This window comes from Podarcis cretensis (genome assembly GCF_951804945.1).
Source record: "Podarcis cretensis genome assembly, chromosome: 12".
In the NCBI taxonomy this organism is placed as follows: domain Eukaryota; kingdom Metazoa; phylum Chordata; class Lepidosauria; order Squamata; family Lacertidae; genus Podarcis; species Podarcis cretensis.
Window position 1 is genome coordinate 4,528,605 of NC_137181.1, and position 24,560 is coordinate 4,553,164.

At 45.4% G+C, this 24,560-nt stretch overlaps 1 protein-coding gene across 2 annotated transcripts in view; it reads left to right on the forward strand.

The window, feature by feature from the left end:
- The window catches only part of SETD2 (SET domain containing 2, histone lysine methyltransferase), a 94,672-nt gene that overhangs the window by 46,863 nt on the left and 23,249 nt on the right, over nucleotides 1–24,560 (forward strand). The window contains exons 12-16 of one of the 2 annotated variants that reach the window (XR_013843831.1): nucleotides 777–905; nucleotides 3,511–4,158; nucleotides 7,604–7,886; nucleotides 19,258–19,306; nucleotides 23,827–23,918. Coding sequence is in view for 1 of the 2 variants with exons in the window: in XM_079996298.1 (XP_079852424.1) it covers nucleotides 777–905; nucleotides 3,511–4,158; nucleotides 19,258–19,306; nucleotides 23,827–23,995 (995 nt within the window). In the remaining variant the exon portion in view is untranslated. Of the gene's footprint in view, nucleotides 1–776; nucleotides 906–3,510; nucleotides 4,159–7,603; nucleotides 7,887–19,257; nucleotides 19,307–23,826; nucleotides 23,996–24,560 lie in introns of those variants that run through there. The other variant, XM_079996298.1, reaches the window with a different exon arrangement.

A 24,560-nucleotide genomic window follows, 5' to 3' on the forward strand; every position in this document is an offset into this window, starting at 1 on the left:
GAGTTGGGCCAGTGGCCATTCTAGTCCATCATCCTGTTCTCACAGTGGCCAGACAGATGACCATTATCAGGAGCTTGCAAGCCATACTGGGTGCAGCATCATAGCTGTCAACCGCCCCTTATTTGGCGGGACAGTCCCTTACCCAGCGCTGTGTCCCACTGCTGTCCCTTATTGATGATGTCCCTTAAATTTCCCGGGTTTCAAAGGAAGCAGCTCCTCTCCCTCCCTCCCTGCCGGCCAGGGAGGAGGGAGGCTCCAACTGTGTTGCTTGGCTGCGTTGCTCACCCAATAAGGAGTCTGAGAACGTCTGGGGGGTGGAGCTTGCATGCCTTGTGCTGATCAAATCAGCCGCATTGCCTGGGGACTCGCCTCTGCTCAGCGCTTCCCAGCGAAGAGGTGACGGTGGTTTTCCTTGCTGCATCCCCTTTGCCGGGTTGCTGCACTGTGGGAACCACCACTTGAGTCTTCATTTGGCTGCTGGCCGGGCTTTCTGCTTTTGGCTCGGAGGGGCTCAGAATTCAAACATACCTGTGCTCTGAAAATCCCTTATTTTGGCTGCTGATCCCTTATTTTCAAATCCGTAAGTTGACAGCTATTTGCAGCATACTTCTGGTAGCTCCATCCTTGCCAAGAGTGTGAGTGTGCTATTTTTTTTTTCTTTTTCTTTGTTGGGTAGTTGTCTGCTTTAGTTTTGCTGGTTTGCAGCGACTGTGAAAACGTGGCTGTGTGGTCTCTTGGTCATTTTCTCTCCATGCCCCCCTTCTTTCTCTTCACAGAATACTCACTCCCAGGCCTGCCTGAAGACGTTCTTAGAATGTCACGGATTGTCCCTTCTCTGGATTTGGATGGCAGAGCTTGGTGATGGCAGGGGAAACATAGCCAACAACTTGAAACTCCAGATAGAGGTCAGTGGCTGCCCTGGGATTTCTGTGTTGCTGCGTTTTCAAAAATAACTTCACCAGAGTTAAGTCAGGCTTCTAACTTTCGTTCCTTGTCGTTAGTTTCTTTATGGCTTCTCCCATTCAAGCCAATTTGTGAGGAAATCCTTCGCCGTTCTAAGAATCTTGTAGTCAGTGTGGGGTGGGTGGAGATTCAGAAGCTATTTTCCATTCTTGGTGCTGCTTCTGGCTGATTATTCCCAACATCTGTGACCCTTCCTATTGTTCTCTACCGTACCACTTGCTAGCAAAACAATTTGGAAAAAGATAAAACTGGATGCTATATACCGTATTTTTTGCTCTAAAAGACTCACTTTTTCCCTCCTAAAAAGTAAGGGGAAATGTGTGTGCGTCTTATGGAGTGAATGCAGGCTGCGCAGCTATCCCAGAAGCCAGAATAGCAAGAGGGATTGCTGCTTTCACTACACAGCGATCCCTCTTGCTGTTCTGGCTTCTGAGATTCAGAATTTTTTTTTTCTTGTTTTCCTCCCCCAAAAACTAGGTGCGTCTTGTGGTCTGGTGTGTCTTATAGAGCGAAAAATACAGTAGATTGTGCAGGTAAACTATGATTATAGCTCCCAGTGCAGAGGTGTATTTCCACAGTTCCACAGAGCCTGAATTTTTGAATGCACATCTGTGGTTGTGCTTTTATTTGGAAGAGACTCAAGCAATTGCTGTAGTGTGTATCTGGCATGTAAAAAAGATAAAGGTAAAGGGACCCCTGACCATTAGGTCCAGTCGTGACCGCCTCTGGGGTTGCGGCGCTCATCTCGCTTTATTGGCCGAGGGAGCCAGCGTACAGCTTCCAGGTCATGTGGCCAGCAGGACTAAGCTGCTTCTGGCGAACCAGAGCAGCGCATGGAAATGCCGTTTACCTTCCCGCCCGAGCGGTACCTATTTATCTACTTGCACTTTGACGTGCTTTTGAACTGCTAGGTTGGCAGGAGCAGGGACCGAGCAACGGGAATTCACCCCGTCGCAGGGATTCGAACCACCGACCTTCTGATCGGCAAGTCCTAGGCTCAGTGGTTTAACCCACAGTGCCACCTGCGTCCCTTCTATCTGGCATGTAAACAGTGCCAAATTAGATAGGTCATTTCAGAGGTCAGGCCTCCATCTGGGTCTGCTTACATCCTCACATTGTTAGATATTTTGGTTCTTGTGTATTGACTTACTCAGGTCATGCCTAGCATTGTATAATTGCTCATTGACATTTAATTAACCTTTTTTCCTCCAAAAGGGATTTTATTTTTCTGATTTGTTGTCAGAAATTTCAGGCTACATCAGCTTAAGGGGCACTCTGGTTCAGTTCAGACTTTCTCCAAACCATGGTTTTGAGGATTGGGAACAAGCTGCGGAATCATACACTCCCCTGTCCCCCCGTTTAATCATGGCTTTCCCTTCCATTTCCTTTTTAGCAGTAACCATAATTTGCTATGCTATTCAAATCTGCAAACTATGGTTAGCGCACTTTCCCCCTGCAAACCAGTATCTGAAACTAAACTTTGAAATGGACTTCTGGTTTGAAGGGCACATGTTAGCTGTTCTATGCTGATTCGGACATCACAGCAAATTATGGTTAATGCTAAGAAGGAAATGGAAGAGGGAAAGAGGGGGACACTTGACCATGGAGCTTGTTCATGAACCTTCAAAGGCAGAGGATAGTCTGAATGGAGCCCCAGTTAGTGTGTCGGCAGAGCATTATTATTATTATTATTATTATTATTATTATTATTATTATTATTTTATACCCCACCCATCTGGCTGAGTTTCCCCAGCCACTCTGGGCGGCTTCCAGTCAAGTGTTAAAAACAATACAGCATTAAATATTAAAAACTTCCCTAAACAGAGCTGCCTTCAGATGTCTTTTAAAGAGAAGATAGCTGCTTATTTCCTTCACATCTGAAGGGAGGGCATTCCACAGGGCGGGCGCTACTACCAAGAAGGCCCTCTGTCTGGTTCCCTGTAACCTCACTTCTTGCAATGAGGGAACCGCCAGAAGGCCCTCGTTGCTGGATCTCAGTGTCCGGGCTGAACGATAGGAGTGGAGACGCTCTTTCGGTAAACAGGACCGAGGCCATTTAGGGCTTTCATGGTCAGCACCAACACTTTGAATTGTTCTCGGAAACGTACTGGGAGCCAATGCAGATCTCTCAGGACCGGTGTTATATGGTCCCGGGAGCCGCTACCAGTCACCAGTCACCTTCAAAGGTAGCCCCACATAGAGCGCATTGCAGTAGTCGAAGCGGGAGATAACCAGAGCATGCACTGCTCTGGCGAGACAGTCCGCGGGCAGGTAGGGTCTCAGCCTGTGTACCAGATGAAGCTGGTAGACAGCTGCCCTGGACACAGAATTAACCTGCGCCTCCATGGACAGCTGTGAGTCCAAAATGACTCCCAGGCTGCGCACCTGGTCCTTCAGGGGCACAGTTACCCCATTCAGGATCAGGGAGTCCCCCACACCCGCCTGCCCCCTGTCCCCCCAAAACAGTACTTCTGTCGCCAAATCTAACTTCAATCAAACCGACCATTCCTGAAAGTTTACAATTCTCCTTTCATGTTCTGTGATCAGATTATGAAGACTTTGGAACTTTTGCCTATTCCCAATAAAAACATGTTGGAGGAGAGCAAAGTGCTTCCGATTATCCAGCGCTGGGCTCAGACTAAATCCGCTATTCCACATCTCAGCGAGGGAGATGGTTATTCGAGTGAGAACACATCACGGGCTCATACTCCACTCAACACGCCTGATCCTTCCGCTAAGCCTAGCGTGGAGGGTGACACGGACACGCCCAAGAAACTTGCTTTCCGGAAGCTCAAGATCATAAGTGAGAACAGCATGGACAGCGCCATCTCTGATACGACCAGCGAGATTGAGCTGAAGGAGGGCAAGGAGGACCTTGAGCATCCAGACAGTGTCCCAACAGAGGCGGCCGAGGAACAGCCACCCCAGCAGGAGCCTGGCAAGGATGCTGCCGCTGAGGTCTCGGCAGACACCAGCAGATCCCAAGCTGTCGAGCAAGATGTGGAGCCCGAGACAGAGATGAAAGAGACCTCTGCTGCAAAGCTGGAGGAATCTGTGGCTGCAGAAACGCCCTCTCAAGATGAAGAGGAGGGCGTGTCAGATGTGGAGAGTGAGAGGAGTCAAGAACAGACCGATAAGATAATAGATGCAAGTGATTTGGCGACCAAGCTTCTAGATTGCTGGAAAGACCTAAAAGTAAGTTGGCTTCTCTGTAGCAGATGCTTTTATCGTTTAGAGGGTAATGGAGGTTTCTCACGGTTGACTTGTTTCTCTTGTGCAGAGTGTGTGTGTTCTGAACGACTGCAGATTTCCTCTTCTTCTTTTAGCGGGAAATCCATATGGGCCAGGCTAAAACTTTTTTTTAATGCTTGTCGAGAAAACCTTATAAGCATATAATGGTGACCTTTTCTCCTCACACCCACCCTATTAGCCAGTAGTGTTGAATGATCAGCAAACTGTGAAGACTGGGAAATGGATTAATTATGCAGTTTGTATCCTCTGTTCACAAAAATTGCATCTATGCGCCCTGCTTGGTAAAATTTGGATTGGAAAGGGTGGTGGGATTTGTTGTTCACATGACAAGCTAGGGGAAATACCTTCCATTAGAAAATGATTCGACCAAAAGCTTTCCATATTCTGTTTTTCCTTTTGAAGCAAAACCGCCTACACTTCGTTAACTGGCAGTTAATTAGATGGTTAGCAAAAGAGAGATACTTCAACTTTGCAAAGAGAGCATTTCTTACACTAATTTAGTATTGGTCATCTTTGACCCAAAATTTCCTGATGTGCCCTCACTAGTTTTACAGACCAGTGCAACTAGCTATTAATGAATGAAACAATCAACAATTTTTTCTGCTAAAAATGCTAAGTCACAAGAATATGTAACAGCGATTTGAATCTGTTTCGCAGAAAAGTGAATTATCACCTGTTCCGAAAAACATAGGCTGTCTGCTGTGAAACCTTTGAGAAATGCTGCTATCCTGTAATGCTTTTTTTGCAAGAATAGTTAGCCTGGAAACAGGCATGCTACTGAAGTTTTGTGTGATGTTTTGCTGCCTTTTTTTATTAGCCGGGTGGGAGGAAGGATAGTGGGGATGGCAGGCCATAGTGAGACCTCTTTGTACCTGTTGTCTCTGAGATGCCAAAAGATTCTTAGGGCTGAGAAAGACATTACATTGGAATCCAGAGACCAGGCAGGAGTCTGGGCCTCCTTTTCCTAAACCTTTGCCTTGTTGGAATTTCTAAGAAAAATACTAAGCAGTATTCACACAACTTAAGATCGGCCCACTTCTAAAATCAGGCATGATTCCTTTTTCTTACATCTGGAGATTTGCTCAAATGATTATTTTTGAAGTGTGATAGATGCAAAGAAACCATGGCATTTCCTCTGTGTCCTTCAGGAAGCATTTTACAATACTTGGTCCGTGTGTGTGTTGATACAGATAGGTCAGGAGAAGGGGGTTTTGTACAAAGTAAGGTGCTTTCTAAAAAAAAAGAATAATAGCCCTGATTCTCTGAAGAACTTGACCTGTATTTGCAAGATGAGTGTGGGATTAAAACAACAACAACTTAATTCTTTCGGTGTAATAAGAGCACTAACAACAAGATGGATAATTAATAATATATGCCAGGCTGTCAAGTGTCGTCTGCGTAAAAATAAATTTGTGCATCTTGTTCTTTCTGCCTAGAGTATGCCCAGTATATATTGCATCTTGAATGGGCTTAGGCTTTGCCTCTGAGAATCTTTTTCTCTACCCAGGAAAGGGAGCGGGCCTTGGGTTTGCTTGCACCTTGTTCTGCTGTGTCCCCAGGATGGAGATTTGAAGACAGGCTTCACACACCATACCTTTAAAACACATTTTACCTCCCCAAAGAATCCTGACAACTGTATTTTAAAAGGGTGCTGGGAATTGTAGTTGTGCCAGGGGATCCAATGATCCTTTGAAGGAGGAATGTGCTTTAAGTGTATGCAGCCTTAGTGCAATACTGGTTTATCTGTACCCAGGAGCTCTCCAGATCTGCATCCCATGCCCAGATCAAAATCCCAGAGTATCATTCAACCAGTTCATGGAGCTCCTGGGCATATATGAACCCAGTGCCTGCCACTTTTATGCAGGGAGAGGTCATCATCACGGCCTAGGACCTCGTACCTATGGGACCGCCTCTCCCGGTCTGCCCCACGGAGAGCCTCAAGGTCCATAAATAGTAACACCCTAGAGGTCCCGGGCCCTAAGGAACTTAGATTGGCTTCAACCAGAGCCAGGGCCTTTTCAACTCTGGCTCCGGCCTGGTGGAACGCTCTGTCTCATGAGACCAGGGCCCTGCAGGATCTGATTTCTTTCAGCAGGGCCTGTAAGACAGAGTTGTTCCGCCTGGCCTTTGGCTTGGAGCCAATTTGATTCCCTCCCTCCCTCCCTCTCTCTCTCTTTCTCTCTTTTTTCTATTCTTTTCCTTCTCCTCCTGCGATGAGGCTACATTTTAATATTTTAATGTTCCGTTATTTTAATGTATTTTATTTTTGTTTTTAAGTTGTAATCATTCTTCTTGTTTTTATTATTGTTTGTAAGCCGCTCTGAGCCCGGCCTTGGCTGGGGAGGGCGGGGTATAAATAAAAAAATATTATTATTATTATTATTATCATGAGTATGTAGCCACTCCCTTCTCACATCAAGTAGAGTAATGTTCACATAATCAATTTGTCTAGATTCGGGGCTTTGTGTTTGATTTTAACCCCACGTACCTACTTGTCAGTCTATGCCCTGGTGCTGAGGATTGAAAAGAAAACACAAATTAGTTGTTAAAAAAACCCAACCAAATCAAAAACCTAATTGTTGTTCAGTTGTGTCTCAGATATGTCGTCTTGTGAGGATTCATGGTGGGGTTAGCACGAAATCATAATTTTCTTGCTAAGTTATCTTTCTACTCTCCCTCTCCCCTTTTGGGATAGCCCTGGCTCAAGAGCAGTTTGCTCACATCTGTGGTCAGCTATGGAATCATTATCCATCAAAAGTCACTGTTTTGGATTTTTAAGCCCTTTCTGTTGCAGATCACATCACATAATATTGAGAAGGTCGATACATGGTTTAAAATATTGGTGCCAGTATTACATATATTGATCTAGCGGACATAGATTCTGATCTCGTGCTCAGTGCAGTAGCCTCCCTATAGCCTAAACCAAGCCCCTTCCTTCCACCCACCCATCAAAAACAATAGTCCTCCTTTTTAGATTCCTGTGTTTGGGAGCTGCTGTATGACAACGCTGAATTTAATCTGTCCTGCACTGCGTTACGATTGCGCTAAAGAGTTAGCTGCTTCTGTCTGACATTAACTGCTTTTTAAAAAAACCTCCAGCGCATTTATGCTCGGAAGAGATACCTGTAAACAGCATAGCTTTTACCTGATGCACGAAAACGATTGGGACCTGTTGCCTCTGAGATAAACATGGAGCCCATTTGTCCGTGTTCCATGCTGGTTGCTTTAGGGTCTCCCGACCCCGTAATATTTAGTCTGGAGTGCTGGTCATCTATGTAGCGTAGACTGATTGGGCGGGAGGGTGTGCAAAGCTTGTAAAATAAAGCTATGTCCTTCCCGACCTCTTGATGCTGACCCATTTGTAGTAATTTCAACCATTTCCATCCAGCTTCTCAGGGCAGCCAGGAGCTTGTTAACATCATCCCCAGCTGACCTTTTCTCAACTCCATTTTCAACTCCGCCCTGAAGAAAGGAGAGAACGTAGCGTGCGTACTGTGAAGAAAGCAGGAAGATGGTTGGGAAGCTGGATGATGCATGAGAAATATAATAGGTGGAAAAAGAGAGGACAGAGGTGGCTAACTCATTGATGCCGACGTAATTTTGGTGCGTCCATTGCCGGCAATGGATGTCGCTCTGGGAGAATCCCCCTATTCCTGGCGGGGAAGGATCGAGTGAGCTATTCTTTTTTATATCTATATATATATATATATCTATATATACCTCTTCACACAAAAGACAGCTGCCGCGGCTTTCAAGACCTTCATGGGCTTGAATTCCAGGATGAACACCAGCAAAAGGCAGCACGCAACCACACGCAACACACACAAACCCCCAGACCGGGTACGTTTTCAGCACGGGTTTCTGCAAGCGTTTCCCGCCGACTTCGGAAATGGTGCATGTGTCTCCCTGTGCTGAAAATGTGCTCCGAACTGGGATAGAGATGCAACAGGAAATGGCTAAAAACCAGCATAGCGCTTCGTTTAGCTCGCATCGAGACCTGCCATTTGACCAGTGCGCCGTTGGGCATAGGAGAAAAACAGGTAAGTGCCCCAGGAAGGACAGATGAAACTTTGAGGCATTGTCGGGGAGGGAATCACAACATCTCTTAAGGTATGATGGATAATGGTTCCATTGCTGTCCACTCCTCAGGATTTGAATGACAAACCGGTGGGCATCTGTGGCCACAAACCATGTGAGGTGTTCACCTCTTTCACTGGAATAATTTGATGGATCAGGAAATTATGCTTTCAACTCAGCATGAGGACCAATTTAATCAGTCTGTAGGTAGTAGTGTGGTAATTGGGCGGTTAACGGCTCTGGTTCTTATTTTTGGCGGGAACTTGGAAGTACATCACTGTGGCCGGAGTAAGGCTGGCCCTGGATTAGTTCAGCCTGTCTCCTTGAGGCTAGTTTCGTGCTGTGTGCACATAGCAGGGTGGTACCCTCGCAGTCACTCAGTTACTCATGCAGATATGTAGGGATGCTTTAGGAAGAGATCAGAGTTAACAGCAACCTGGAAGTTAGAACTTCCTCAAGGGGTAGCCATTTTGGGGGCATTTCAAGGTCTCTTTTTTTCTTTTTACTCTTTGAACTAGAAACACAGAAGTGGCGTTTTACTCCTCATTAGTCATATATTGGATTTATGCTTTGCTTCAGACGTGCCGGTTGTGTTACTGGTCTGGTAACGGCTTAGGGATTATAGGTTTCTTTGTAAAAATGGTTTCATAGGCAGTAATTGGCTCTCTCTGCCCCCATTTTGGTCCATTTACTGCGCACCCTTCCCATTCCCTTCCTCCACTTAGTTGCTTTCAGTGGGCCGATATGGCAACTCCTCGCAGCCGTTGGCTGTGCTGACATTCCACACAGGGGGCTGCACAGTGATGCTTGAGAGGACGGGAAGAGCCTAGGTTATAGTTATAGTCATAGCTATGCCAGGTCAAGCTATTTGCTCTTAAAGGACAAATCTGGGAGGCAGGTTGCTGCTGCTGCGTGTTAGCATTATAATCCCTTGAACATGTGTGGCATAACAGTGTTTAAGGCATGGGCCCCATTTTGGGACTGTCTCTGGCAGCCTAAATTCTTATGCCATGGAAATGCTAAATTCTTATGCCATGGAATTTGTCCCACCAGCCCATGTTGAACTGGTCTGGGCCCATTTAATACTAACGCTTCCTGGTTAAAACGGTGATGGTCTTTAAAGCAGGTTATTTGTTCATCTTTTATTTAGGAAGCTTGAGGGGCTCCCGACTTCCAGTTCTTGTAAAAGTTTACAAGAACTTCTCATTCTTTTTTTTTAAAGCCCAATACTCTTTTGTTAGACGAGCCAGAGATTGACTAGTGTTGCACCCCAGAATTTCAAGCCTTTAAAACAGGCTTTCTCAGCCTCAGCCCTCCAGATGTTTTTGGCCTACAACTCCCGTGATCCCTAGCTAGCAGGACCAGTGGTCAGGGATGGTGGGAATTGTAGTCTCAAAACATCTGGAGGGCCGAGGTTGAGGAAGCCTGCTTTAAAATGTTACGAGAGAGGTGTGTAAGTGGGAAAAGCTTAAATAGCAAAACAGCTCATTGCTGTTGTTGGGGACAAAGCAATTACCTTGTCTACTGACTAGTGGAGCAAGCTTTTAGCATATTTCTACAGAAATCCGTATGGATTTTTATACGGCTTCGTACTCTCTTAGGTGGCTGTTGTAAGACAGATCTGAAACTGGAAAGTATACATAGGGGAGAAAGGCAGTAGTTTGGGCTGAAAGGCAGTGCAAAGACTGCTCTGTTGAGCAGTCTTTTCAAGACCCAGGAATGTTTCAGAATGGAAAAGTGAAGGCAGTTTTCCAACTTCTTCTCCCATACCTGTGTATTACTTTAGCATTGAGCCATGCCCTGTGTGTTTCTGTTTTATCTATAAGCTAAAAACTAGTTTGTAGCTCCTGTGTGCTAAGGTTTTGTATGGCTTGTGCCGAAGATAAGGTGTCTTTTGTTGTTGTTGTTTATGGTGCAAACCAGCTGAATAGGTGGGGAGTGGGGGGAAGAACGTAGAATGAAGAAAGCATGAAGAGCATATGATGTAAATAAATAACACACAAACCCTGGCTTTGTGTTAATGGCAATCTAAATATATCCCAGTACTCATAGCTGTCAGAAGGAGGCTGCTAAGCATGTTGGGTGTGGAGGAAGAAAATAATAAATAAGGAAGAAAATAGGATTTATAAATTCACTTGCCTACCCTGCACTATGGGTGTGTCTCATTTTGCAGAGTAATCTTTCATTTCCCCCAGGGGTAGTGGGAGACATTTTCTCCATGTGGCCAAAGGATTCCCCTCCCTTTTTTTTGTACTAAGTTTTTAAAGTTTATTTTCAAACAGTAAATTTTTCAGCCTTCATACAGTTTCCTCAGCCTTCGATTCTGCTGCAGTGTATTTCTATTTGGCCTTTCAGCAACAATAGTGAGGCAGAAGAAGGAGTTTATTGCTTAGACCTCTCTCTGTGCTTTGTTTCAGAAATTTGGGAAAACAGGGTAACCACATAGGTCACATGGAGACAGTCTATATTGGAGCCTTTGCTTTTATTTGTAATAATTCTTAAGCAGTCACTCCAGATTTAAATAATAAGGTTAATGTATAAAGCTAAAATGTTCGATGTTTCCCTCTTGGGTTTTTTGTTATGTTAAATGTTTTGTGGATGCTTCTATGTCCAAAAATAAAGACAAGTTGCCTTGGCTTGCATCCCAGCTGACTAGTAGTTGTCCTTTATAGTGAGGAGGTATAAGTTGTTTCTGATGAGGACACAGAGCAGAAAAGTAATTGTGTCTGCATTACAAATACAAACGTACAGTGGTGCCTCGCAAGACGAACGCCTCGCAAGACGGAAAACCCGCTAGACGAAAGGCTTTTCCGTTTTGGAGGCGCTTCGCAAAACGAATTTCCCTATGGGCTTGCTTCGCAAGACGAAAATGTCTTGCGAGTTCCTGCGGGGTTTTTTCCCTTTTTTCCCCCTTTTCCTAAGCCCTAAGCCGCTTATCAGCTGATCCGCTAAAAGCCGCTAATAGCGCTAATCCGCTAAGCTGTCAATGGGCTTGCTTCGCAAGACGAAAAAACCGCTATACGAAGAGCCTCACGGAACGGATTCATTTCGTCTTGCGAGGCACCACTGTAAACTGGTTTTCCCGTCAACAGTTTTCATTTGTTTAATTGGTTTAGATTTAATCACGTTCCCCAAAGCTCAGAGCAGATAACAGTATTTAATTGACATGTGTAATATCATGTGCAGTGGAATTTTAAGGGCCATTAAATAAAATCTTAACAAACAAATCCTCAACCCAGAGTTGCTTTGAGCTTGTTAACATGTGGCATTGCTCATCCTCATAAACAGCCTGATCTTTCCAGTTTACACATTTGGTGTAACATGCAGTGTGTGAGTGGGGATTGGGCAAGGCAAGATTGTTGAAATGGCTGCTGGCAGTACTGTGATTGAGGCAGCGCTTTGAGCAGTTGTTGGGCAGAAAATGTGAATAGGCGTGCATAAATTATAGAGCCAAGTGGTGGTTTTTTTAAAGCCCAAATTGACAAAGGAACGCAAAAGGGTATTTAAAGGGAGATGGAATGTAGAAGCAAATGCAGGAAGCTAGAAAGCCAATACAGTGGTACCTCGGGTTACATACGCATCAGGTTACAGATGCTTCAGGTTACAGACTCCGCTAACTCAGAAATAGTACCTCGGGTTAAGAACTTTGCTTCAGGATGAGAACAGAAATCGTGCTGCGGCAGCAGCAGAAGGCCCCATTAGCTAAAGTGGTGCTTCAGGTTAAGAACAGTTTCAGGTTAAGAACGGACTTCCAGAACGAATTAAGTTGTTGACCCAAGGTACCACTGTACTGGTGAATTAGGCAGCAGTCTGTGCATTTTACGTAGGAATAAGGCCCATCAAACTCAGTGTGACTTGCTTCTGAGTAGACATACACATGGTAGCACGGTTGAAAATGCAGGGTTTTGAAAGTGGGTTTGAAAAGTGGTCAAATGAGAAACCTATTGAGCAGTCATCCCTGGGTGTATAATCTATAGAAATGAAAGAGTAGCTTGCATTGAAAATGGTATTGCTTATTGCGGGGAAAGGTGCAGAGTGTTAAATAAATTTAGGAATCCTGAAAGAAACTCTTCCCCGAAACTACTGTGGGTAGAAATTCCAAGAGAAAAAGCATATCCTGCTATAAGGCATCTCCACTCAGTTGACCGCTGTCCTGGCACAATGGCTGACTTCAAAGGATCCTCAGACCAGGTAAAGGTCAGCTTGAGTCATGGCACAGAAAGAGGCCGGGATCTAAAGCAGCCTTTCTCAACCTGTGGGTCCCCAGATGTTGTTGAACTACAACTCCCATCACCCCTAGCTAGCAAGGCCAGAGCTCAGGGATGATGGGAGTTGTAGTCCAGCAACATCTGGGGACCCACAGGTTGAGAACCGCTGAAGGAAAGTGGCATTAATTAAGTCCAAGTTGGGTTTAGGCTTGTTTTTCTCAAAAAAAAAAAAATCTATACTGCATGGCAACTAGATGTGTAAAACAACGTCATGAAACGTCTGGTGGGGAAGCTAAACAAGTCTTCCGGTCTATCAGGCCCCACACAGAAGTGAAAGGATCTCTGATTCCACACACGAGTGGTGGGAATTGCCCAGACATTTAACTTCTAGAATGGGAACTGGTAAAAAAAGTAAAATAAACAAGGGGATTAGTCAAAGGGAAGAGGAATATTGTGTCTCTTTAGGAAGGTTGGAGTTTAGTTAAACCAACTGTAATCGAGTAAACTAAGATGAATGCCACAGATAGGAAGAGGCACAAATAATCCAAAAGGTTGCTTAAAAAGCCGAGGAAAGAAGAGTTCTTTAAAAAGCACAAGTCAAAATAAATAAAAACTAAAAGTAAACGTGAAACTGACGAGGAAACCAAGGTGGAACCTATAAAGTCTTGCGCAATATTACCCATCAGAGTTATAGCCAGGTGAGGGGAGACTTTCTGGGAAGCGTGTTTAACAAGCTGAGTACCAAGGCTACAAAGGCCTTCCTTCCAGTCACCACTTGTCTAACTTTAGATGGCAGGGAGAGATGCGGAAGAAGGTGACCACAAGGTTCAGGCAGGTTCCTGTGATGGAAGACAAATCGCTCCAAGCCACTTGGGACTGGATGAATTTATCTGGTCAGATCCAGTTAGACGGTGTCTATTTCCATGCCCGTTACAACAATTGGATAGCTCAGTCAGTAGAGTGTGAGACCCTTAATCTCACGGTTGTGCGTTTGAGCCCGCCAGTGGGCAAAAAGAATCCTGCATTACGGGGGTTGAGCTAGATAACCCTTGTGGTCTTTTACAGTTCTATGAACTGTGAAGTCCTACGGTTACGAAGTGATGGCTGCTAGCTCCAGGTAAAGGGACCCCTGACCATTAGGTCCAGTCGTGACCGCCTCTGGGGTTGCGGCGCTCATCTCGCTTTACTGGCCGAGGGAGCCGGCGTACAGCTTCCAGGTCATGTGGCCAGCATGACTAAGCCGCTTCTGGTGAACCAGAGCAGCACACGGAAACACCGTTTACCTTCCCGCCCGAGCGGTACCTATTTATCTACTTGCACTTTGACATGCTTTCGAACTGCTAGGTTGGCAGGAGCAGGGACCGAGCAACGGGAGTTCACCCCGTCGCGGGGATTCAAACCGCCGACCTTCTGATCGGCAAGTCCTAGGCTCTGTGGTTTAACCCACAGTGCCACCTGTGTCCCTAGCTCCAGATAAAAGTGGTCAAAGGTAATAAATACATTGCTGTGCAAGGCGTATCTTTTTAGGCAAAGATTTCCTTACACCTGGGAACTTGTATGGCTTTAAAAGAGGACTAGACAAATTCATGTGAAAGTGTCCTATAGGCCAGGGAAAGAAATACCTGCCAATGCACTAACCAAAGTTGTTAACAGGGAACAAATGGCTGTGTATGTACATAGATTGCAAATGTGTTAGATTCTGCAACGGTTGGTATGAAAAGGGGGAGAATGTTGATATTTTCACCCCCTCCCATTGCGAGAATCTCCTGATAGGATGTTTTCAGAAAGGAGGGGGCGGAAACTGCTCTTCGCTTCTTCCGTTACTGCCTGACTCTGTGTGGAGTCTGTGTGTTACCTATGTAGTGATGAGATGGCTGCGTGGGAGCTAATGCAAGCCAGTAGCTCTTTAGTTCTTAGTTTGCAGTAGCTATTAGAAATAAAAGAAGTTATGCTTCACAGCAGGCTTCCGCGTTGTTTATACTCTGCCAAGGTTGGTGCTCACAGTGCACAGTTGTGAGTCCAGTGCACTGAGACCTGCTTTCCAGGATTGGAAGGTCTCTGGAAGTGCTCCAGTCACCTAGCCCAGTTGTGGCAGAACCAGTTACTGAGCCCAGTCGCTGGCACCGGCTCAAAGGCGTACTGACAATTCTATCTGTGCCTGCTAGCCATAAAGTCTATGCTGTTCTTCCATGGTTAGAGTTGGTTAGAGTTGCTGGAAATTACAAGTGGGGAGAGTGCTGAGGTCCTGCTTTTGCAGGCTTTCCATGGGCATCTGGTTGGTTGGTGAAAACAGGATGCTGGACTGGGTGGGCTGTTGACCATCCTGTCTCAACAACCTCCTGGCGCATAGATGGGGAGCCTGTGTCCCTCCAGATACTGCATGACTACAGGTCCCATCATCCCTGACCATACCATTTGGGGCAAGTGGTAGTTGCAGTCCAAAAACATCTGGAGGACCAAAGGTTTCCACACCTGTCCTAGGTGACCATGGGTGACCAACCGGCAGATCACTGGCTGAATAAGACCTGACAGTCGTTTCTAATCACCCTAGTAGCTGCTGTGTCAGAAGCAAAACCCCACACATTGCTTGGCCAGCAGCTGTAACACGTGAAGCATCAATTCTGAACCGGCAAACTTAGAGAAAGAGAAGATGTGTTAGAGGCCTCCCCCTTTGCAGCCACCTTTGCTCAAGAGGGGCTGCAGCTGATAACTTCTAAGAAGGAAGGTACCATCAAAAGTTGGGTTTTGAGCCCATCAACAGCTTAGCCAGGGAAGATCTGGTGTCTTCCTGCCCTGGTTGAAGAACGTGGCTGTGATCTGTTCTTGTGGAACGTGGCTGTGATCTGTGGAACGTGGCTGTGATCTGTTCTTGTGGAACTTGTCTGCTTTCAGATGTTGTTGGTGTACAACCTTCATCCTTCTTGGACCATTGCCTGGAACTGGTCCAACAACATCTGTATGGACCACCTGTTTCTAGGTAAACGGAAATAGGTGCACACTAAAAAATTGTCCAGTAGCACCTTAAAGGTAAAGGTCCAGTCGTGGCCAACTCTGGGGTTGCAACGCTCATCTTACTGGCCGAGGGAGCCGGTGTACAGCTTCCAGGTCATGTGGCCAGCATGACTAAGCTGCTTCTGGCGAACCAGAGCAGCACACGGAAACGCCGTTTACCTTCCCGCCAGAGCAGTACCTATTTATCTACTTGCAGGGACCAACCAACGGGAGCTCATCCCGTTGCGGGGATTCGAACTGCCGACCTTCTGATCAGCAAGCCCTAGGCTCTGTGGTTTAACCCACAGCTAGACCAATTAAGTTTGTTCTTGGTATAAGCTTTCGTGTGCATGCACACTTCTTCAGGTACCAAATTAGAGATTGTAAAGTCCTTTCAATCCCTGCATCAGGGTTCTGTTCTTGTACTTTGTAAAATGCCACACACACTGATTGCTGCTGATGTAGCCCTAACTAGTCATCTCAAAACTAAAATGGTTGACACAGTGTGCTGTGTAGCCTTGCTTTCTTCCATTCAGTTTTCTCCAAGCTAATGCCAGCAATCTCCCATTTCCTCCTTCTGTTCAAAATTGTTCAGCTTTATTATTTGATTTGATTTGTATACCATCCATCATCTAAAGATCTCAAGGTGATTCACAACATAAAGATATATATATAATGAATATATATAATGAAAATAGTGGGACGCAGGTGGCGCTGTGGGTTAAAGCCTCAGCGCCTAGGACTTGCCGATCGAAAGGTTGGCGGTTCGAATCCCTGCGGCGGGGTGCGCTCCCGCTGCTCGGTCCCAGCGCCTGCCAACCTAGCAGTTCGAAAGCACCTCCAGGTGCAAGTAGATAAATAGGGACCGCTTACCAGCGGGAAGGTAAACGGCGTTTCCGTGTGCGGCTCTGGCTCACCAGAGCAGCGATGTCACGCTGGCCACGTGACCCGGAAGTGTCTCCGGACAGCGCTGGCCCTCGGCCTCTTAAGTGAGATGGGCGCACAACCCCAGAGTCTGTCAAGACTGGCCCGTACGGGCAGGGGTACCTTTACCTTTACCTTTATAATGAAAATAAAATACATAATAAAAACACAAACCAATAACCCTCCCCACAAACACAAAAGGACATAGAATGCTAATCAGCCAAACGTCTGGTTAAAGAGAAAAGTATTTGCCTGGCGCCTAGAGATATGTAATGAAGGCACCAGGCAAGCCTCGCTGAGGAGAGCTTTAATTTTCTGTTTTAATTTTACAATTAATGACTCTTGACTTTCTTCTCTCTAACCCTTTTCTCTGAGGCTCAGAGGAGATCACCACCCGCCTGCTCGCTTTGGTTTTTAAAGGACAACAAATGATCCTCTGTCTGCTAACAACAAATCCAGTACTAATTTAATGTTACATTCAAGCGCCCTTTCTTCCCTCCCGCCCCCCAATCCTTAACCCTGCCCTATACTTCCTTGCTGTTGAGCATAGGGGGTAGAGTATAGGGATAAAATAAGTACAGTATAAAGAAAGGGCTTACACAGACAGTAATTTGCTGTTCCCTCTGTTCAGCCCTTGAAATTTGGGGAGCCCACAAGTTTGGTGACTTCCAAATCTAGGTATGATAATGGCCCTCTGTGCCTGCTCCAGCAAATGAACAAGCAAATAATAATAATAATTTATTATTTATACCCCACCCATCTAGCTGAGTTTCCCCAGCCACTCTGGGCGGCTTCTAGCCGATTATTAAAAACAATACAGCATCAGACATTAAATACCTCCCTAAACAGGGCTGCCTTCAGTTGTCTTTTAAAAGTAAAATAGTTGTTTATTGCCTTGACATCTCCTGGGAGGGCATTCCACAGGGCAGGCGCCACCACCAAGAAGGCCCTCTGCCTGGTTCCCTGTAACCTCACTTCTCTCAGGGAGGTAATCACCAGAAGGCCCTCTGAGCTGGACCTCAGTGTCCGGGCTGGATGATGGGGGTGGAGACGCACCTTCAGGTATACAGGACCGAGGCTGTTTCGGGCTTGAAAGGTCAGCACCAGCACTTTGAATTGTGCTCGGAAACATACTGGGAGCCAATGAAGATCTTTCAGGACCGGTGTTATATGGTCTTGGCAGCCACTCCCAGTCACCAGTCCAGCTGCCGCATTCTGGTTTAATTGCAAAAGCTGAGATGAGGGTCACTGGTGCCTTTGGGTGACAAATGGGCACAGTTTCATCCCCCTTGACAACAGTTCACCTAACTCTTAATGGAATCAGATGAACCTTAACCTCAGGTCCAGGGGGTGAATGCAACCTATCTGACCCCCAGAACCCTTCCCAGGCCACAACTCTGCTTTTTCCTAGTTGAATTACATGTTTGAACTATGCCTCTTGTTCCCCTAGATCAGGGATAGAAAGGGGTGTATGAGTGTGTGTAAAACAGCCTACTGTAAAGGTAAAGGTAAAGGTACCCCTGCCCGTACGGGCCAGTCTTGACAGACTCTGGGGTTGTGCGCCCATCTCACTTAAGAGGCCAGGGGCCAGCGCTGTCCGGAGACACTTCCGGGTCACGTGGCCAGCGTGACATCGCTGCTCTGGCGAGCCAGAGCCGCACACGGAAACGCCGTTTACCTTCCCGCTGGTAAGCGGTCCCTATTTATCTACTTGCACCCGGAGGTGCTTTCGAACTGCTAGGTTGGCAGGCGCTGGGACCGAGCAGCGGGAGCGCACCCCGCCGCAGGGATTCGAACCGCCGACCTTTCGATCGGCAAGCCCTAGGCGCTGAGGCTTTAACCCACAGCGCCACCTGCGTCCCCAAGCCATGGCTTGATATACATGGATATAATTTCAGTTCCTCCACTCGCTTTTGCCTCTCGTCCCACCTCTGAAAGAATGGAATATAGCCCTCAGGATCCCCCATGTCTGCACCAATGTATAGGTCATAAAAATACTTATCTCTGACATCATTCGTTTCTCCTGCCTTTCCTAAATTATTGGATGAAACGGAATATCTGATACTTGGAAATAGAAGGTTAAAATGGAATGCACAGGTCCAAGAAAAAATGATTCAGATCCTGGATTCCCATGAATTTGCTTTATTAAAGGGGGAAATGTTGATAGAAACAGGAAACATAATCGGACTTTATGAGAACATAATCAACTGAATGCGCCCACTGATGACCACAACTAGTGTGATAAAAAACAAAAAGTTTAAAAGACAGACTTGGTTTGATAAGGAATGTCAGAATAGCAAAAAATGCCTAGCTAGGGAAAATTGAAGTTAAAACTGGATAAGCACAATCATGCTCAACAAGCTGAGGTAGCCCAATTACAATATAATTATAAATTACTACTTAAAAGCAAGAAACAAATATATTCTGAACAACAGTGGAAAGCATTGGGAGACGCAGCACTTCAAAAGGTCATAAAATTGTGAACAATCCATGGCCTTTAGCTTCTTCCTTCTTCCCCCCTCCCTCCCTCCCTCTTTCTTTGATACAGGGTAGGGGCTGTAATTCTGGCCAATCGCCATCCAAACCATGGTTTTCCATTATGTCCAAACTATAGTGCAAGAGTGGAGGCAGCTGGAGGGGCATCCGCTAAAGCTTTTGGTTCATTTGCAGTTTCCCCAAGCCATGGCTTGAAGGCTCACTAGGATGCATTCATGGTCTTTAAATATCTTTGAGGAAATGCTCAGGATTCTGTAGTTGTGATTCCTTCATGTGCCCTGTGCGTATGAATTTGGCCTAAGTCAGCCACTGTACCTGACTTAGTTTCTGTGACTTGTTTTTGCAGGAGGTGTACAGGATCCCGAAGAAGAGCCAAGCGGAAAAGGAGACAACTGGTAAGTACTTGTGGATGCCCTTCTTTGGGTATTGATCAGGTTGAGAAGAAGGCCATTGATTACAAAAACATTGCACTGAAAGCCAGCCCCTGTCAGAGCATAATCCTCTGGGACTCTTGAGTAGAACTTCCTTAAAAGCACTCTGTGATTCAGTAGCGCTGCATGACTTTTTAGGGATGCTCCTTTGTTCTATCCTTCTCTTCCTGTGGCTCTACTGAAACAGCATAGCCTTGCTTGACCACAGAAGACTTCTCTGAGACCTGGGAAGAGGACAGGCTTAGAGGTGGTTCAAGCTCTGGTGTTAATCAGAACTTGTTCCTTAGCAGGAGCAAAAAGTAATTGCCTTTTCTCAGAGTTCCTTGCAAGTCAAGATCTCCCTACATTTTAATATAAATCCTTATATAAAGGTAAAGGTATGCCTGACCATCAGGTCCAGTCGCGAATGACTCTGGGGTTGTGGCGCTCATCTCGCTCTATAGGCCGAGGGAGCTGCCGTTTGTCCGCAGACAGCTTCCGGGTCATGTGGCCAGCACGACTAAGCTGCATTGGCGAATCAGAGCAGCGCACGGAAACGCTGTTTACCTTCCCGTCGGAGTGGTACCTATTTATCTACTTGCACTTTGACGTGCTTTCGAACTGCTAGGTGGGCAGGAGCAGGGACCGAGCAACGGGAGCTCACCCCGTTACAGGGATTTGAACCGCCAACCTTCTGATCAGCAAGCCCATGACTCTGTGGTTTAGACCACAGCTCCACCCACGTCCCATAAATCCTTATATAGATTTTGTTCAATAAAAGATATCAGCATCAGTCAGGTATCTTCTCTGTACTCTTTTTTTTTTTGGCCCTAAAAAGATCTTTGTTTAGGCGAGCCTATGCAGCTATGTAGAATTTGGCAAGTATTTTAACTGATTTTTAGCCAATTCTTGGTTATCGTATTTTTTTTTAAAAAAAAACTTTTTAACTTTGTTTTTTACTGAAAATTTTAACATTAGGGTTATTTTGTAATCCATTTAGGGGTTTCTGTACAATCAAATGGTATATATATTTTGTTAGATATTTAAATACATGAGCTAACGTAGCTTGCCTTCAGGTGTACAGACGAGACTTAAATAATGATTTACGATTGACAGTGTTGAAAGCACTCCATATACCATATTTTTCCCTCTATAACACGCAGATTTTTTCTCCTAAAAAGTAAGGGGAAATGTCTGTGCGTGTTATTGAGGGAATGTGTGGTCCCTGGAGCTGACAGGCGCCAGTGAAGGCAAAAATCAGGCAAATATCAAATCGGCCGGAGAAGGGAAGCCTTGAAAAGAGGAAGCTGCTGCTTTCCTGCATTCTGCCTCAGGGTCTTACTGCCCACCCGCTTCTGTTTCCTTACTGTGTTTGCTCAAACGGAACAAAGAGCAGAGAAAACCCCTCCCCTCCAGGCAAGCAGAGGGGAAAGCAGAGAGTCCTTCCTTCTAATTCCTCTCCGTGCATCTAGGGACTCGCAGGCAACATGCAGGTGGGGGGGCGGGGAGAGAGAGAGAGAGCTGGCTGGCTTGGGTGGGTGGGTAGGGGGAACTTTTGCCTTCCTTTCCGCCCTCCGGTAAAACCCCTCTCCTGCATTCTTAGCCAGCTGCTTCTCCGCACACCCCTCTCGGTGCTCCTTGTCCCTTCTATGTTTTTCCTTCCCTCCCCACTTAAAACGTGGTTCCAATCACAGATCCACATGGATCCTCAGGATCTTTGCATTGAGTCACCCCAAATTCACCATCAGATCACACAGCAATGATCTGATGCAAAAACAGGGCTGCAATGGTGCAAAAACGTGGTTACAAAGCATGGATCCACATGGATCCTCAGGATCTTTGCATTGGGCTACCCCAAACTCACCGTCAAATCACATGTCTGTGGCTGCAGCATGAAGCACAAAAATGATACATCCACTGTTTCATTCAGAATTTTTTTTTCTTGTTTTTCTCCTCTAAAAACTATGTGCGTGTTATGGTCAGGTGCGTGTTATCGAGCGAAAAATACGGTAAATTACCTTAGTGTGATTCTTTTGGCTCACTTCTGTATGGTAGATCAGTATTATCTCCATGTTTCAGATCAGATTCAGGGGGGTCAAGGAGAGGAACGAAAGCTATGACTTGCCCAAAGGTCACATAGTGAATTCACAGCGGACGTGACATTTGCACCAGGGTCTTCCTGATTTCATAACTCAGTCTCTTAATAAAGAAAACTGTTGTGGGTGAAGCAACTCCCAAGAGCCAACGAAGTGTGTGTTGATTGTTAAAACCCTTGCTCAATCCTTTGCCCCTTTACTTGGAACTAAATATTCTCGACATCTGGATTATTGACATGCACGGAATTGCTCTGCGAGTTCCTTGGGTTGGTTGCTGTCTCTCCTACACACATAAATTTCTTGCTTCTCCACACTGAGAACAATATTCTACTTTGGAGTACAGGTCCATGAGGGCTACCAGTCTACAAATGATTATTTGGGGCAGAACAAAGAAGTAAATGGCATAGTGTTGAATTCCCCAGGTTGAGAGACTTTCTGCATAGTCTGTAATTTGGCCAGGATCAGAAATACTGCTTGCCAACAAAGGTCCATATAGTTAAAGCCATGGTTTTCCCAGTAGTGATGTATGGAAGTGAGAGCTGGACCATAAAGAAGGCTGATTGCCGAAGAATGGATGCTTTTGAATTCTGGCGCTGGAGGAGACTCTTGAGAGTCCCATGGACTGCAAGAAGATCAAACCGATCCATTCCTAAGGAAATCAGCCCTGAGTGCTCACTGGAAGGGCAGATCCTGAAGCTGAGGCTCCAAGACTTTGGCCACCTCAGGAGAAGAGAAGACTCCCTGGAAAAGACCCTGATGTTGGGAAAGATGGAGGGCACAAGGAGAAGGGGACAACAGAGGACGAGATGGTTGGACGGTGTCCTCGAAGCTACAAACATGAGTTTGACCCAACTGCGGGAGGCAGTGGAAGACAGGAGTGCCTGGTGTGCTCTGGTCCAGGGGGTCACGAAGAGTCAGACACGACTAAACAACTAAACAACAACAACAAAGAAATACTGCAAGCGCACCTCCAGTTTATCGCAGCTTCAGATCTGCAAGTTCTCCCCAAAAGGTTGAGGCTTCGTGGCCTAAATGGAGGCAGGAGCCTGGGAATCAAACTTGAGTTAAAACAAAATACAGTGGTGCCCCGCAAGACGGAAAACCCGCTAGACGAAAGGGTTTTCCGTTTTGGAGGCGCTTCGCAAAACGAATTTCCCTATGGGCTTGGTTTGCAAGACGAAAATGTCTTGCGAGTTCCTGCGGGTTTTTCCCCCCTCCCCCCCTTTTTCTAAGCCGCTAAACCGCTTATCAGCTGATCTGATAAGCCGCTAAAAGCCGCTAATCCGCTAAGCAGTCAATGGGCTTGCTTCGCAAGACGAAAAAACCGCTAGACGAAGAGAATCGTGGAACGGATTCTTTTCGTCTTGCGAGGCACCACTGTATTTTATAGTATCAATTGACCACAAAACCATGGTTTATCATAATAGAAACAAGCTGAAGCAAGCCTCAGACTTGCTAAAGCCTGTGCTCCTGTTCCTTTTCAATGTAGCTGCAAGGCATTTGTAAGCTTTTTAAAGATTTAACTGCAGCTTCTCCTTTTGTCCTTACTTGACAAGCTGCTCTAAATCTCAACTATGGTTTGTTTGAAACAAACCCACTTCAAATGGACAAAACGATAAGCCGAGGTTATTCAAGAACAGAAGCAAAAGCCTTCAAACTCCCTATGGCTACACCAAAGGAGAATGAGGTGAGCCTGAGGCTTGCTGTGGTTTATTGTGATGTCTGAACCACAGTCGTTTTCTTAAGCAGGTAAACAGAAATTTTAAAAGTAGAGCTGTATTATGAGGATTTTAAAAAAATAATTCAAAACCTCTTGTAGATCTAAAATACTAACAGGAACAATCCACCCAGTGTTACGCACTTCAGTATTGCACAAAGTTCATTCAAATAAGAGTTTAGCATTCTGAAATAATTGGCACTTAAAATGGCTTAAGTTTGGCTGGATCGTACCCTGTACAGATAACTTTCCTGAAGTGGCTAGGAAATCTTATCTTTTTTTTCTGGGCAGATCTTTCACCACTGGTGGTTGACATATAAGCCACGCTAGCCCAGTATGTTAAGATAAAGTATTGAGATAAAAACAAAGAGGGAAAGGATTTGCTGAAATATCTAATTGAACTAGAATACAAAAAAGGGAGGTGTGAGGAGGTCAAGGAAATAAGCAAATGGAAAATAAGTTATGGGAAGGTTTGATTTGTTTTTCTTTTTCATTTTCTTTTTCCCCCTCTTAATTGCTTGTATTTTTCTGGTTTTTTTTTTTTTTTTAATCTTGCTTGGCTGTATTCATGGTTTTGTTTTTTCTGTTTAATCTAGTGTTTTCTTTTTTAATTTTTAAAATTGGAATAAATATTATTATTTTTAGAAAAAGACATATAAGCCACGCTAACAACTTCTGCCTGTTTTTGACAGCGGATCGTGGGAGAGAGTCAGGAGGCCGAGACCCAGCCGCTACCCCAAAAAACCTGAGCAGAGAACGGGACCCCGAAAGGCAAAGTCAGAGCAAGGAAAAGAAAAAACGCAGAGATTCTTTGTCACCCCCGTCGGCATATGAACGAGGCACCAAACGACCAGATGACAGGCAAGTTGTTTTCTTCTTTTTAAACGTCTCCAGATAAAGGCTTGGGGTTCTGAGCTTCCTGGTTTGAAATCATCAAGTGATAATAACAGAGAGAGGTTTAATTAGATGATCTGTGCTTCTTCTCCAAAGACTATCAATAATGGCTCACATAGAGCCCAGCCTTGATGAACAAAGCTAATCTATTGTTTTGTGCAATATCTTGTTTGAAGATCCATTCTAGACATTGGTCAGCGATGTCTGATGTGGCTATCCAAACTATGGTTTTTCAAACTCTACATGTCAGCCTTTTCATAACTCCACCCCGCATGGAGGCTCCCTCAACCCCCCCCCCCCCATATAATTTTTATTAATTTCTTTTTTAACACAATATTTCCAACATATCAATAACAAACAAAAAAAGCCTCTTTGCTCTACTGAGCTCGTGACTTCCCTCCATCCCTTCAGCTAGTATTTTGTTTTCAAGTCTTTATATCACACTTTCTATCTTCAACCTCTGACCTTTTTATCCTTATCTCATTGGTCTAGAAAGTTTTCAAGTTTTTTGTTGCAGGATTTATTTCAATCC